This window comes from Tenrec ecaudatus, chromosome 10, assembly GCF_050624435.1.
Source record: "Tenrec ecaudatus isolate mTenEca1 chromosome 10, mTenEca1.hap1, whole genome shotgun sequence".
In the NCBI taxonomy this organism is placed as follows: domain Eukaryota; kingdom Metazoa; phylum Chordata; class Mammalia; order Afrosoricida; family Tenrecidae; genus Tenrec; species Tenrec ecaudatus.
Genome location: NC_134539.1, coordinates 138,704,208 through 138,718,663, shown reverse-complemented (window position 1 = coordinate 138,718,663; position 14,456 = coordinate 138,704,208). Strand labels below are relative to the sequence as shown.

Genomic DNA, 14,456 nt, shown 5'->3' with positions numbered 1-14,456 from the left:
TTGAACTTTTCTCCCCCCCATGATGGTGACGATGCATGTTAAAGGGTTAACGTGTTCTCTCTCGCGCTACCGTTCTCTGTCCCTCTCTCTCGTTCCAGGGACCCCACCTAGAAATACTCATGGCATCTTTCCATCTCTTTCCGTCTCCGGTTCGGGGTGAGACCAGAAACCATTTGTAGTTGCCTCAAAAGCCAACTGAAGTATGTTATCTTAAATGGAACGGACGCGTTTTATGTTCCAAGCTTTATTGTAGCATCCTAAGATGGAGTGCTCAAGCCACTTGGGAGTGTCTCGAGATTCTAAGCAGCTAAGAAATCCTAGGGCCTTCTCAAGATTCTTCCCATGGTGACAAATCTTGCATTTAGGGGTGGGGGGAGGGGAAAGAGGGGAAAAAGCATTAGTGTCTAGAACTGTCCTTTGGAGAGCCTGGATGTCCATTTCTCCCCATCCCTCAAACAAAGCAAAAACACTCAGCCCTACCAATGCTATCACATCAGAAAGCCACCCCGGCCACCCCATGGAATCCTCCTGGAAACCCACCAATCGCTTTGGCACAACATTAAAGCCAGGGAGAAGCATGCATGTCCGAGGGGAAGAAATCACTTCTCAAAGTTGGTAACTGAGTGGGATGGGAAATGGCCAAGCTGACGACAAAAGATAGTCTCCTCCCCGAGTCCTACGGAGTGAGGAAGGGACGGGAACTGGCTCTAAGTCGCAGGCTGGGTGCCGATATTATACAAAAAGAGCAAAATATATCCCCTTAACTGGGCCCCTGGCTCCCCAATGATACAGTTCTTTGGGCTTTCGTGCAGCGAGGATTAAGATGTCCTGTTGTCAAGAGCAGCTACACGAAGACATACCTATTCGTCTTGGGAGAGAAGGTACCTTGTTGTATTTCTGATGTAGCGTCTTGAGTTCTTAAAGGAGAGAGAGAGAGAGATTCATGTCAACACGAGAGAGCTGGGCGAACGCTGCAGCTAGCCGTCCCAGAGGTGACTAGGAAAAGGTTTACAGACCTAAGCCGGGATCAGAAATATTGCAAACACCAGAGCTGCCTCCCATCCACCCTGCTTCTTAAGAGAAGGGTTATTTATTCCTACACAAAGCAAATCCACCACAAACTGGATCCTCTGCGCATCCTCCTCGGCTTGTACGTTAGGCCTGTCTCAGAGAATTAAGGGATGCGAGATGAAGCTATAAACTCGTTTCTGAAACTGACACATAATAGCTTTGCTTCCAAGGAGATTACTTGAGCTATTTGCTTGATGGGTTGTTTGCTCCTGCTGTTCGCTCTGCTTGCTCTGGGTGGGTTTCTCTGAACAGTTGTTGGGGTTCACTAGATCTGGCCCTCAGCTGCCCAGGGGGTCCCTCCTTAGTGTCTCTCTCTCTCTCTCTCTCTCTCTCTCTCTCTCTCTCTCTCTCTCTCTCTCTCTCTCTCTCTCTCTCCACTCCTAGGAGCCTGTGTGTGCTCAGGAATAACAGTGCCCACGTGCCTGCCAGTCTATCTCAGTTGCCCTGCGGTCATAGTGGGGTTTACGGTCACCAAGCCTCTTCAGAATGCCCTGATTTTCCACGGTGATTCTCACTAGCTCCCGATTCCTTGTTTCCCGGTTTAAGCTGAAAGACACAAAAACCCGAGATGGGTGAAGAAGTCAAACTCCTCTGGGAAGCAAAAGGCAGTCATGAAATCGTGATGTGTAGGTTGCCTCGGGGTGGGGGGCACATGGTATCCCCAAACCCTGACATCTCAGGATACCTGGCTGTTGAAACATGCAAAGCATCTGTGGGTTTCGATCAGTGATTCGCTACTGGGGAGTGGGGGTGGGGGGTGGGCATGGGCTGGGTCCCAGGTGGCTGTAATGTCCCGACTGAGAATGGCTGGTTTAAGTGATCTGTGGAGGAGGGGGGCTACAACACAAATGGCTCTGACCCCACTCTCTTCTGCTTTCAACCCCTTTCAGAATATCGCAGAGAATACAGAAATGTATCCGGGCGCTCCCCCATCCACATCCATCCATCCCGACCCACTGAATTCCTGACCCTGCTAAATTCTTCTTAGTCACAGGCCTCATTATTTACAGAAAAGTCTCTTCCATCAGACCTTGAGTATTTCCCAGGCCTAGCGCATAGTAGGTCGTGAAACAGATGTTACCAATGCTGGATCATCCTTTTACAAACTGCAACAAACGCCAGCTGGGACTCATCTAGGGCTGGAGCATTCGTGCACCAACTCGGGCTAGGAAGAGCTGAAATCGGCTCTTTGGAGGCAGAGCAAGGGCCCGGGGCTGGGAGCTTTCATCCTCCAAAACAGGGTCTCGGGGGTGGTCCCTCAAGATAACTCCTGAAGTTTTTCTCTCCTTTGGGGGATCCTCGCATTAGAACTCCACAAGGGGGTGGGGACCTCCTGGAGCTAAAACATGGGGGGACAGTACCTCTTGGAAAAATATTCGTTCCAGCAGTCCACCTTGGCGGGGCCCCGGTGGGCATTAGCAATTTTCTGACACAGTTGCTTATTTTCATACTCGATTTTGTCTATCTTCTTTTGCTCAACCTGGTAAGAAACCCACCACGCGTTTCAACACACGGTGACCAGCGTCACTCTTCTCCGGGGGAGGTGGCAAAGGGGCTTCTCTCAGAGTCACCTCAGAGACCGAGATGAACTGTGTTAAGAAATCTGGCGTACTGTGGAGGGGGATGAGGCGTATTCACCAATCTTTGGGTTAGCTGGGCACTTCCAGCCAATTCATTGCCATTGAGTTGATGCCGACTCGTAGCCCCCCTATCGGACAGGATAGATCTGCCGCTGGGAATTCCTGAGACTGTCCCTCTTTACGGGATCAGAATCTCTGTCTCCTATAATGGCTAGTGGTTTCGAACTGCTGATCCGATGGATCACAGCCCGATGCATAACCACTAGGCCACCAGGGCTGCTTTGGTGGCTTCCAAAGCTGGGTCTCTTTAGGGTGGAGCTAGCAGCCAGCCAACCATGTTGTTCGACTGCTGTCCAGTCCCCTCTGGCTCGGTGTGCATCAGAGTAGACAGGTGCCCCCACAGGATGATCCATGGACGGTTTTCCAGAAGTCAATCACCAGGCCTTTCTTCTGAGGTACCTCTGGTGGGCCCGAACTGCCAACCTTTTAACTGTTTGCATTACCCAGGGACTCAGGACAGAGGGGGAATGAAGGGAAATGCAGCTGCAGATGGCAAGAACAAATAAATACCTGTAGTTTGCTCAGTTTCAAAATGTGGTTTGTGTGTGCCACGGGGGGGTTGGTGTCAACAGCAGGCTTCACTAGAGGGACAAAAGAGAGCCAAGCTATAGCACAGGGGTCCTCCGAGAACCCACCGAAGTTCTGGAGGAGAATGCCAGCACGTAAGCATGGCTTTGAATTCTGAGCCTAATCCAGCGCAAGAAGTTTAGTTTACTGTCTCAAATCGATACCTTGGAAGAGTGAGAACCGAGTGATAAGGGGCCAGAAACTCAACACTACAAAGGTAAATGCCCTTCCCATCTCTCTCTCTGCCCCCCTCCCAGTGTTACAGGGCTGTTGATGGGGTGCTAAAGTCCGCCTCTCTTTCTAGGTTCTTTCAGCTGGAGAGAGTTTAAATGAGTGTTTCCATCAAATGACCTCCCTGGTGGAAGCTAAAGATCACTGATTCTCATGTCTGCTGACGACACCACAGAGGAGATTGTATCGCTGCCAATTTACAAACTGCGCTGGTTTCCCCGAAAGCAGTCAAACTCAAATGAAAACAAAACAAAAAACCCTCAAACTCATTGCCACTGAGTCAATGCCGACTCTTAGTGACCTACTAGGACAGGGTAGAACTGTCCCTGTGGGCTTCGAAGACTCTTAACTCTACGGAAAGGGAAAGTCTTTTTCCTGTGGCACAGCTGGTGGGTGGGAACTGCTGACCTGGTGGCTCACTTGTAACCCACTGTGCCACTGGGCCCCCTTCCTAATAGCAGCAGCCAGCCCACATTGCCCCCGTACCTATTTGTATTCTGTTCTTGTGACATATGTAATGGCCATAGTCCAGCTTCCTCCTGAAGGTTGTGCTCTGCCTGTGATTAGAGACGATTACAGGGTAGGCCAGGTAATCCAGGGAATTGTTCATCTTCTCTTCCTAATCTCACTTCAGAAATGAGGGTCCTAGGCTCTTCTGTGAAGTGCTTAGCTGTCCCACAAAAGGTTGTCATAGTTACCCAGTTATGACATCAGGGACAGGGTGTCAGGAGAGGCAGAGGCACAGCAGAGCTCCTACCTTGAATGCCATCCTAGGCGCAAGTCACAATGAGGTTCAAGGGACTAGGAAGCCACGCTGCCTGCTGGCGCTGCAGGTGCCAACACCAGAGGGGAAAGGTGCCGTGTTTTAGTGGGGGAGAAGGCACAGAGTAAGGAAATGCCCACCTGCTTCTGTATCCTGGGCTGTCCGATTCTAAAGCTGTGAGATTTTACAGTCTCAGAAACCCACAGGGGCAGTTCTACCCTGTCTTATGGGATTTGTTGTGAGTGGGAATCAAGTGGGTTTAGGGTGTTTTTTTGTTTTGTTTTTTTAGTTTGACTGCTATTAGGGGTTCAGGAAGAACCTGCCATAGAGCTGTCTTTCCAGTCATGGCTGCTGGGCCAGCAGGAGGGCCAGCTTTGGGGAGATGGAAAGATAACTCTCCTCCAGTCCCTTCATGTGGGAGACCCAGATCAGCAAGGAGACAGAGCAAGGTCGTGGCGGAGTTGGGCTCAGGATGTGGGGTTTCTGGGTTCTAGGGAATGGATTTGCTCCTTTAGGGAAGGGCTGGCATGTTCCTGGCAGTGGGGGAGGGTGGTGTCCTTCCAAGACAGACTGCTTTGCGCACTAAGGGCAGCTCAGTAAGTACAGCACCATGAAGCTCCAAGTGGGCTGGGCGCTGCCTTGGAAAGAGCTGCACAAGAGTTAGTACATAGTACTTGCTCAGTACTTTTACACACCACGTCATGTCATGTGGAACCTTTTCAACAACCTACGACTTAGATGGTAATATGATTGATTCTCCCTGTTTTTTCAGCAAACAGGCTCTGGAAAGGCTCTTCCAGGGTCAAAATTCCAAGCCCGCCTGCCTAGATTCCAAGCTTTTCTGTCGGTGGACTCCCAGTCTGTGTGCCCCACAGCAGGGCCTCTCCACCCTGCACTTTCACCAGGATCTTCTGGGATCTGGTCACCTGCGTGTTCCGTTCCCTGCAGGTCCGGGGCGGCGACTGAGTGCATTTCTGACCAGTCCCTGGTGCTGTCACCCCGCTGGTCCACAGCAGAGTCGGATCCTGGGGTCCCTGTTATATTGAACATTGAGCGCCACGTGGGCGCACGTCCGTCAACAGTAGCATTTATTGCGTCCTGCATTTGGTCCAGTGAGGGAAGTCACCACTCCTGCTCCCACCCCCACCCCACCCCACTCCCACCCCCACCCCACCCCCAGTTTACAAAGAAGGAAAATGTCTTAGCTAGGGCTGGGGAGAGGACCCCGAAACTCCTCCGTGAAGGTCTAGTCGCTCCCTCGCCCCGGGACAAGCCCAGGGGACCTCCGGAGAGTGCGCTCGGCGCCCCGGGCGCCGTATTGCTGCGAAGTGGAGCGCGGCTGGCTGCGGCGGACGCTGCGGCGCCTGGCGCTCCGCAGCCTCCCCCGCGCGGCGGGGCCCGCCCCCAGGGCGGGACGGGGCGGGCCTCGGAGCGGGAGCCGCGGCCCAGCTGACCTGGAGCCGGTGCCCCTCGCTCGCTCCAGCCCCCGCGTGCAGGGCCCGGCCGCCGCCATGGCGCGCCCGTGCGAGCTCTCCGTTCAGGACCTCAACGACCTGCTCTCGGACGGCAGCGGCTGCTACAGCCTCCCGAGCCAGCCCTGCAACGAGGTCACCCCCAGGATCTACGTGGGCAACGCGTGAGTCGCCCCACTAGCCCGGCGCCCCGCCCACCCGAAAGCAGGGGCGCGGAGAAGAGCCGGTTCCGGAGCCCAGCAGGGGGTCCTGGGGCGAGACGTCCCCTGTGGGGCGGGGTGGGGTAAGGGCCCCATCCCGGACCAGCGGCGACTTCCCGATCGCGGGTGCATGGAGCCCGAGGGGGTGGGGGTACAGGGCCCGCTGGGTCTGCTCAGCGTTGGGCCGGAAGCTGCCATCCGCTAGGGACCCGGCCTGGGGCGGGAGTGGTCCGGCTTCCATGTTCACTGAACAGGTGGCCCTCTGTCGCCCGCGGCCGGTCTTCTGCCTGCGCGTCATGTGACAGCTGCCTAGTTCTGCAATGAGGTCATCGCGGCAAGTCGGCCTTCGCTGCCATGGCAATGGGCTGACGTCACATGCCGGCTTGGAACTTTGGTTTTGCAAGCTTAGATCCCCGAGTGGAAAAATCCCCAGCCAGGGATCCAGAGCGCTAGGCCAGAGTGCCTTTGCCCTTTCCCCTGCCCTCTGGATGGGGTTTGATTTACACGGGATTCTAGAATGATCCGTGGTGAGCCTCCTAAGACCCTCTGCCTAGAAAAGGCTCCCAGCTCCTTGCTCCCAGGAAATGCTTTCCTCATGTATTGCTTCCAAGTTCCTATTCCCCAAATGGAAACATCTCCGGAGCAGGAGAGGCCTGCTGTTAGCTATTCCCAGAGGTGCTGACCCGCAGCCCAAAGCAAAGATGGCATTAGCGGAGCCAGCCTGAGGAAGGCTTAGATTGGATTTTTACCAGTCTCCGGAGGACAGCACCAACTCACAAAGCACTACAAGTTGGAAACCCAGAACTAGCCCCCTCCTTCTCCTTTTAGCCTGGAGAAAATGGTGGTCAGGGGAAGGCTGAAGGACTTGTGAGGGTAGGGGCCTCTTGGAGTCTACCCTCCTTGACTGCCCTGTAGAAGGGGGGGGGGGTGGGTGACAGCTTATCCACTCACTCACCACGTTGAGCGCCTACTGCGTTTGTTTCAGGCACTGCACACTGCTTCTTAGGGGTAGTGGTGATCATGGTGAATTCATTGGCTATTGGATTAGGAGTAGAGAAGCGAGGTGAACAGGCATGATTCTTCAAGCGAGTTGCTTTGTTGTTGGGTTTTTTCTCTTGGCACTGCTTTACAATCGAGCGAAGTGTCCCCCAATCTTAGCCAAAAGCTTGCAAAGTTCCGAGTACCCCCATCCAACCACCCAGGCAGCACAGGACCCTGAGCACAACCTGTCATTTTGGCTCATTTGCATGCTGATGGGAGGCTGCTCACCACATCCCAGTGGGGATCAAGGCTGTGAACCGGTGGGTGGGGCTGATGGTAGCCAGAGGTATCCACCCCAGAAAGCACACTCCTTCCCCCAGGCAAGTCTGCTCTTGATTTGAAGGGGGATGGTGTAGCCAGGAAGATCAGCTGAGCCACTTCCCCTGACCCATCCATCCCACCCCCCACCCTGCCCGGAGCCCCTCTGGCCAGCCCAGGATTCGGGCCTTCTGGGGAAGAGATGGAGCCTGTGTGGCCACGCTTTCAAGAGACCAAGGTCAGCTCCTGACCTGTGTGAGCATTCACATCCTTCCTCTGTCCAGTGTCCTGTTGGGACCAGCGTTGATCCCGTGAAGACACCGCCACCCTTCCTTCCTGCAGGGCTGCAGGCGGGGCAATCCACACCATGCCCTGCCTAAGGGACAGTGGTGACTGCCGCTTGATCTAGGGAACTGCTGTAGATGAAATGACGGGCCATCTGACTGTGCTGATCTAGCACTTCACAACGGCCTTGGTTCCGCCTGGTGGAGGGTGACACGGAGTCACACTCTGAGGGAGGGGGAGAGGGCCACTGTACTTGCTAATCTACGGAAGGACACAGCCTGCCTGGCATGTGACAACTGCCATCTTCACTCACTTACCCCATGGTTACCTACGCAGCACTCCTGTCGCAGGTGCTGGGGCTATGGACGGGAAACTACCAGGCTGGACTTTGCCACCAGCCACCAGCCACCAACAGTGTTCAACTAGTTCACTTACACCAGACCCATTGCCACGGAGCCTGGTCCCACCCATAGCAAACCCTGTGGCTGCCATCTCTGTGGCCAGGGATGACGGCAGCCCACAGCCTCACTTTTCTCCTGCCAAGTGGCTGGTGGGCTTGAACCTTGGGCCTTTTGGGTTTGTTGTAAAATGCTTAACCCACCGCACCAGGAGGGCACCTTGTTTGAATGGTCGCTGACACCCAGGAAGTGTCAGGCTCCGTCAGTGGAGAAGAAGGTCCTTTCAGACTCAGAACAACTGGAAGACCTAGGTCAGGGGTCCTCAACCTTCCTCAGGCCACGACCCTTTCACACAGTTCCTCATGTGGTGGTGACCCCCCAACCATAACATTATTCTCATTGCTTCTTCATCACTGTCATTTTGCTACTGTGATGAATCGGGGGACCCCTTGTGAAAGGATCATTTGGCCCCCAAAGGGGTCACGGCCCACAGGTTGAGAAGTGCTGACCTAGGTAAACCCATCTCTTGGTCCGTTTTGACGGAGAGGGAAACAAGCACGGCAAAGATCAATAACTTCCACGAGGTTGACTGGCCGCTAAGTGGCTGAGCTGGACTCAGGCCCAGGAGGCCCAGCTCCAGGGACCAGGTGTAGCCCCCAGTGTATCAGAGAATCAGAGACGTGATGCCAAATGAAATGGAGAGGAGATTGGGGCACGCTGCAGAGGGGTGAAAGACGAGTGGGGTGCAGGTTTGCTGGGACAGTGTGGGAAGGGACTCCAGACGGAGGGTCTGCCAGGCCCAGTCTATTTGGAGGAGCTGCCTGTTATTAGATATGGCTGGACCGGGGGCAGGGCCATGAGATGAGGTGGGAGGGGAGAACCTGGCAGGGCCTGGGCTGTGGAAAGGCTCCTTGCTTTGTGAGCCTTGGCTACTTTGGCGTTCTCCCCAGTGTCTTCCCACTGGGGCTGCCAAGCGGTCTATTTACCATCCCCTGTGCTGCCGCCTCTCCAGGTCTGTGGCTCAAGACATCCCCAAGCTGCAGAAACTGGGCATCACTCACGTCCTGAACGCTGCCGAGGGCAGATCCTTCATGCATGTCAACACGAGTGCCAACTTCTACCAGGACTCCGGCATCACCTACCTGGGCATCAAGGCCAACGACACGCAGGAGTTCAACCTCAGCGCCTTCTTCGAAAAGGCCGCAGACTTCATTGACCAGGCTCTGGCGCAAAAGAACGGTCAGTGGCCTGCTGCCCAGAGGGCGAGGCGGGGGATGAGGTGGCTTTGACTGGACTGTCCTAGAAAACAGACCCACACTGACTTCCGCTAGGAACCCCCCTGGCTTCCCTTCTCTTGGAGAAAGAGAGCGTTGGGCCACCCCCTGCGCCCTGAGCTAGCTGTCCCCCTTGATGGCAGTCCCGGGGTCCTTGTGTTTTGTCTGAAGGTTGTTTAGTAACCTTTTATAAATGGGCTTCCTGCAGTCTTTTTTCTGAGTATGAAGCTGGGCTGAGCCAAGCTGCACGGCACCTTTCTGGGAGAGAAATGCTGGAAGGGTGGGCAGTGACTGAGCAGCTGGGTGCTGGGCTTTCCTGTTTGTGGCTTGCTTCTCTACACGCCTCCCTCTCCCTTGCACGCCTTCCCCCCACCAGCCTCTCCCTCCTCTCTACCCTAATAGGCCCGGTCCCCCTGACTAGCGGGTCTCTGCACTGATCCTGGGCAGCCTCCTTAACCCAGTGATTTCCAGTCACCTGATTAGTGGATAGCTCATGGCTATCTGGGAGCTAGGGAGTCTGGAAGCTTTCCTGGCGGGCCCTTCATGATCCTGTCCCTGTCACTCTCCAGCCCAGTCCCCCTTCCCCACCCCAACTTCAGTGGCATTGAAACGGCCTAACGGTAAATCTGTTTTTGTTGTTGCCCTTCTGTAAGCACAGTGGGGGAGTTCAGCTCCTGACCCAAAGGATGTCCCAGGGTCAAAGCGTCCAGGGTTCTGCTGGTCTCTATCCACGGGAGCAGACAGCCCCCACTTTCTCCTTGGGAGTAGCTGGTGGGTTTGAACCCAACACTTAACTCACTGCACCACCAGGGTCCCCACTGTGAGGAGAGAAGGGTCAACCAGTTAATAACCAGCAAGTTAAATGTTAAGCCCAGACTCATAGGATTTCACATATTTGCATCCTCAACCTCTACACCGACAAAGCAACTACACGATGGGGTCTTAAGAGGTGATGGGGCGTATTCCCCATAGCCAACAGGGAGAGGATGCTCCGATTGGAGGTCACGAGGTAGGCAAAGACACAGACATGGGAAGCAAGCCTGGGATGGTCTGGGAGTCTTGGGAAGCTGGCCTTGTGAGCCACACCTAGGAGACTAGAATCTACCCTGTGAAGGTCCCGTTGAGCAAGTTGTAGGGTTCAGACGACTCCCCCCTGCCCTGTCACCCCCTCTCCATTAATTGCTTGGTTTGCTTGCAAAGTGCTGGGGCAAAAACGGACAGCCCTCCCTACCCTCATGGAGCTGAGGGGATAGTGGGAACCCCTGAGCTTGGAGCTAGTTGGTCAGAATTACAGGGGTCCCGGGACCCCTGAACTCCCACGGTGTCTGCAGCCTGATGTAGTCATGGCAGTGGTGAAGCCTGTTAGATCTGACCGAACTCCAGGTGAGTGAGGTCCGGAAAGCAGCCAGTATCACCATAGGAGAGAGTGGAGATGGCTCGTTTTGTCAGTGTCGGGAAAGACACACTTCCCATGCTGCTAGGAACATTCTGGTGCATTTCGTGTCGTGAACACTGTGCACACCTACCTTCCTGCTGGGCGGTGCCTGGGAGTGGGATTGGTGGGCCTTTGCGGGATGAGTGTGCTCAACTTCAGTAGGGGCGGTCACGACACGCCGTTTTCCAAAGTGGTTGTGCCAGTCAACACCCGCTTCCAGTCACGTAGTAAGAGTTCCACACCACCTCCTTCCTCAGTTTTCTATGAGTCGCTCCGCTGGCTAGTACCGTGGCCTTTGTCTCGTGGATTTCGTCTGCGTTTCTGGGAAGGGTTTTGTGGACCCGAGTTGGGAGGTGAGTGAATAGCCCAGTTCACACTGTTGCCCCCACCGCCTGCAGGCCGGGTCCTTGTCCACTGCCGCGAGGGTTACAGCCGCTCCCCAACTCTGGTCATCGCTTACCTCATGCTGCGGCAGAAGATGGACGTCAAGTCCGCCCTGAGCATCGTGAGGAAGAACCGTGAGATTGGCCCCAATGATGGCTTTCTGGCCCAACTCTGCCGCCTCAATGACAGACTAGTCAAGGAGGGGAAATTGTAACCCTGGGCCAACAGGGGAGGCCCCAGGGGGAGTGTCCCCAGCCGCCATGTTTAGGAATCAGTGTACCCTACTGTTAGCATCGCCAGACACTTGCCACTGAGTCTGTCCCAGCCCAGCCCTGGACCGCCGCCCCGTCAGGAGCGCATAAAGACACTTGCCAAGAAGCCGTCCTCTGCTCCCTGGTGTGTCTCCTTCCTGTACCTTGTGATGTTCTTCCCAGTGGGGGCCCAGTGGGGTGGACCTGTGGCATGCTCACTTCTCCCCAGCCACTGGGGACAGGAGCCCTGTGGACTCCCAGGGGCCTGTCATGACCTTCACCCTCCTGCTGGGCTCTCTTTTGAGTTGGGACTGTGGCGTCTTGGCCCTAGGGAAGGAGCTATGTAAACCTGGGCCCCTTGTGCCCCACCACACCATTGACCCCCCCCATCTCAGCACGCCACACCCTGCCCCCAGTCACTAGTGGCAGCATGACTAAGGGTGTGTAGGGGGGGTGTGGATCCGCAGTGACATTGGGGGGGGGGGACACCAAAATGACTGTAGAAACTTGTGCAGTGTTTCAGCAGAAATTTCTGATTATTTTTTATAAAGAGATCCCTGTAATTACTTGGAACACACCAAAAAGTTTCACCTGTATCAGTATACCTGCAAGGCCAAAACTCCGTGTTGATTGACTTGTTGAACCTTCGAAGGGCGCTCTGCTCCGCCTAAGAGGTAACATCTCAGAAATCCACAGGGGGCAGTTCTGCCCTGTCCTAGAAGGTCGCTATGAGTTCCAACCAACTGGGTCCCAGGCAGACTGTCGCTTTTACGCAGAATACTGATGCTTCGAATCACATGGTGTCGTCTTGCGTGCGCTATTTTAACCTAGAAGTGTCCTTCCGATCTAGCTAGTCTACGTCCTTACGATTGCCATGACTTCTGGTGACGTCCGAGGAGCGCGGTTAACATGTACAAAAGGGCCACTAGACATCATGTGGTCGGTACGAAGGGGGGACATGCATGTGGAGGGGGGGCAAGCGTGGGGTACTGTCGCAGGCAGACACCAACCCCATTGGCACCGCTGGTCTGAAGCCAGTGGGCAGGGTGACTGCTAGTGGTCAGAGCATAGAAATGCCCACAGAGACGCAAGGATTTCCTTAGGATTAAATATACCTCAACAGAGCAAACCCGTTCCCCGTCCTCAGTCCCCGGAGTGTAGCCGGGGCTCTCGGGAAGGCTTGAGTTCCGAGTGCCCGGGGCGATTCCTCAACTTGAACCTGCTTCCTGGCGCCTCCGATGCTTGAGGAGCAAAGCCTTGGGGGCCTGGTTGTAGCTTGCTTTTTTTTAGAACACAGGGTGTTGAAGTCCGGCCCATTTGAAACCCCACCATTTGCAGAATAACAAGGGTTTTATGCTGAATTACAGTGTTGGCGCCTAGCCACTTGCACGAACTGCTTTTTGTCTCGGTTGCTATTCCTAGACCCGAGGGCGGGAGCCTGCCAATTACAGCGCGGACCTGGGGGTGGGGGGTGTCTGGGACAAGCAGCCAGAGGATGAGCAGGGAAATGAGTGGCCCCAGGATCACACCCTGCCCACTTACAGGTGGCTCTTGCCCTCCCAGGGGCCTGAGTAAGGTCCCTGGAACCTTGGGAAAAAAAGTGACTCACTGGGACGGAAAGTCCAAATAAAAGTGCCCCTTTTAGGATTCAGCTTGGATGGCAGTTGGAACGTACTAGCATCTGCACGTGTGTGTGCGCGCATGCATATTTTTAGACTATAAATAAGAGTTTTGTTTGGAACATGGCAATCTTGTTGGGGGTTTGCATGATTATCGCGATAGGAACTGATCCCGAGCCATTCAGCTTCGGAGCCCCCAAAGCAACGGTTCTCAACTTGTGGGTCACGACCCCTTTGGGAGTTCGAACGACCCATTCACAGGGATCGCCCAATCCATCACAGCGGCAAAATGACAGTGATGAAGTAGCATCGAAAATAATTTTATGGTTAGAGGCTCACCATCACATGAGGAACTGTGTGAAAGGGTCTCGGCATTAGGAAGGTGGAGAACCGCTGCGCTCAAGGTAGAGGGTGATCCCCAGGTGTGCCCCATGCCCAGCAGAGCGGCATCTGATAAGAACTATGGAATGTCCAGCAGACACACACCTACCTGCAGGCTGAGGAGGACATTGGTTGGCTCAGTGTGCTACGCTCTCAGGAGCCTGACCTTGCAGAAACATCAGGGAGGTTTGCTGGATGTTTGAACTTCCTTTTTAGATGTAAATCCATGTCAAGAGGGGAGCCGTGCCTTTTTCAAAGTTTACCAAGGACGGTCCATCTGGGGAGAGGGGCTGGGCTTAGCCAGGCGCAGACTGGTTTTCAGGCTTTGCTCAGAGGTTCGGGGGTTCTCGGATCTCCTCAGCAGCCTTGCTGCCACAGGAGGGTCACGCTCTTTCCCTAAAGAAAGGGGGCCCGTCCGTCCGCTTTGTTCTAGAGACTGAGGTGTCTAGAAAGACCCGCCCAAGTGACATTGCCATCGCAAAACTGCACCTCACTTGACGGCCCTCGGATAACTGTCTCGTGTAACCAAATTCGATCCTCTCAACAACCGTGTAGCGTTGGTAGAGCTTTGTTAGTGGATTATTAACTTACGAGCAGCAGCAGCGTGGCAGCTGGGCTTCAGAATGATGAAGGACAGGACCCTGGCTGCCTGGCTGCTGGAAACCGAGCTGACGCCAGACTTCGGTCTGCTACTCTGAGGCCCACTTCTTCCTTTCAGACCGGGCTCTGCTTCTCACCATCAAGCACGATGCTGACTGAGAGGTTGGTGGTTTGAACGCACTGGTTGCTCAGCAGAAGAAAGACATAGCTGTCTGCTCCTTCGCAGGATGGACGGCCTTGGAAACCCTGTGGACCAGTCGGTGCCGCCCTACAGGGTCGCTATGTGTTGGAATCACCAGGAGGCTATGGGTTTGACTTGGGGTTCTTCCTCAATACTTGAGTCCCTAACCCCTACCCCAGGTGTATCAGGTGGGTCCCACATGCCCCTGATGCAGCCCAGGTGTCCAGAAGGTGCTGCTTGGAAGAAGACAGAGCAGAGTTAGCACAAACCCAGCTCTCTGCCTGGAGACGGAGCGCAAACCTTCCAGATCCCTGGGCCACAGCAGGTGGCTCTTCTTCCCCACAGAGCGTATCCCTCCTCAGGCAGCGCCATCTGCTCCGACCGGGGTGGAGCTCAGCTGCTGGG

At 54.8% G+C, this 14,456-nt stretch overlaps 2 protein-coding genes across 2 annotated transcripts; one reads left to right on the top strand and one right to left on the bottom strand.

Moving 5' to 3' along the window:
• Positions 1 to 860: 860 nt before the first annotated feature.
• Positions 861 to 4,119, bottom strand: CFAP97D1 (CFAP97 domain containing 1). The gene is made up of 5 exons (XM_075561917.1): positions 3,996 to 4,119; positions 3,222 to 3,292; positions 2,433 to 2,551; positions 1,494 to 1,617; positions 861 to 917 (listed from the first exon to the last, which is right to left on the bottom strand). The coding sequence occupies exons 1-5, from the start codon at positions 4,117 to 4,119 to the stop codon at positions 861 to 863; spliced, it is 495 nt and encodes a 164-aa protein (XP_075418032.1).
• A 1,576-nt stretch (positions 4,120 to 5,695) lies between these two features.
• DUSP3 (dual specificity phosphatase 3) lies at positions 5,696 to 11,397 on the top strand. Its single transcript, XM_075561916.1, has 3 exons — positions 5,696 to 5,908; positions 8,939 to 9,165; positions 11,034 to 11,397. Exons 1-3 carry the CDS (start codon positions 5,784 to 5,786, stop codon positions 11,231 to 11,233), a joined length of 552 nt encoding a protein of 183 aa, XP_075418031.1. The 5' UTR covers positions 5,696 to 5,783; the 3' UTR covers positions 11,234 to 11,397.
• The last annotated feature ends 3,059 nt before the right edge of the window (positions 11,398 to 14,456 follow it).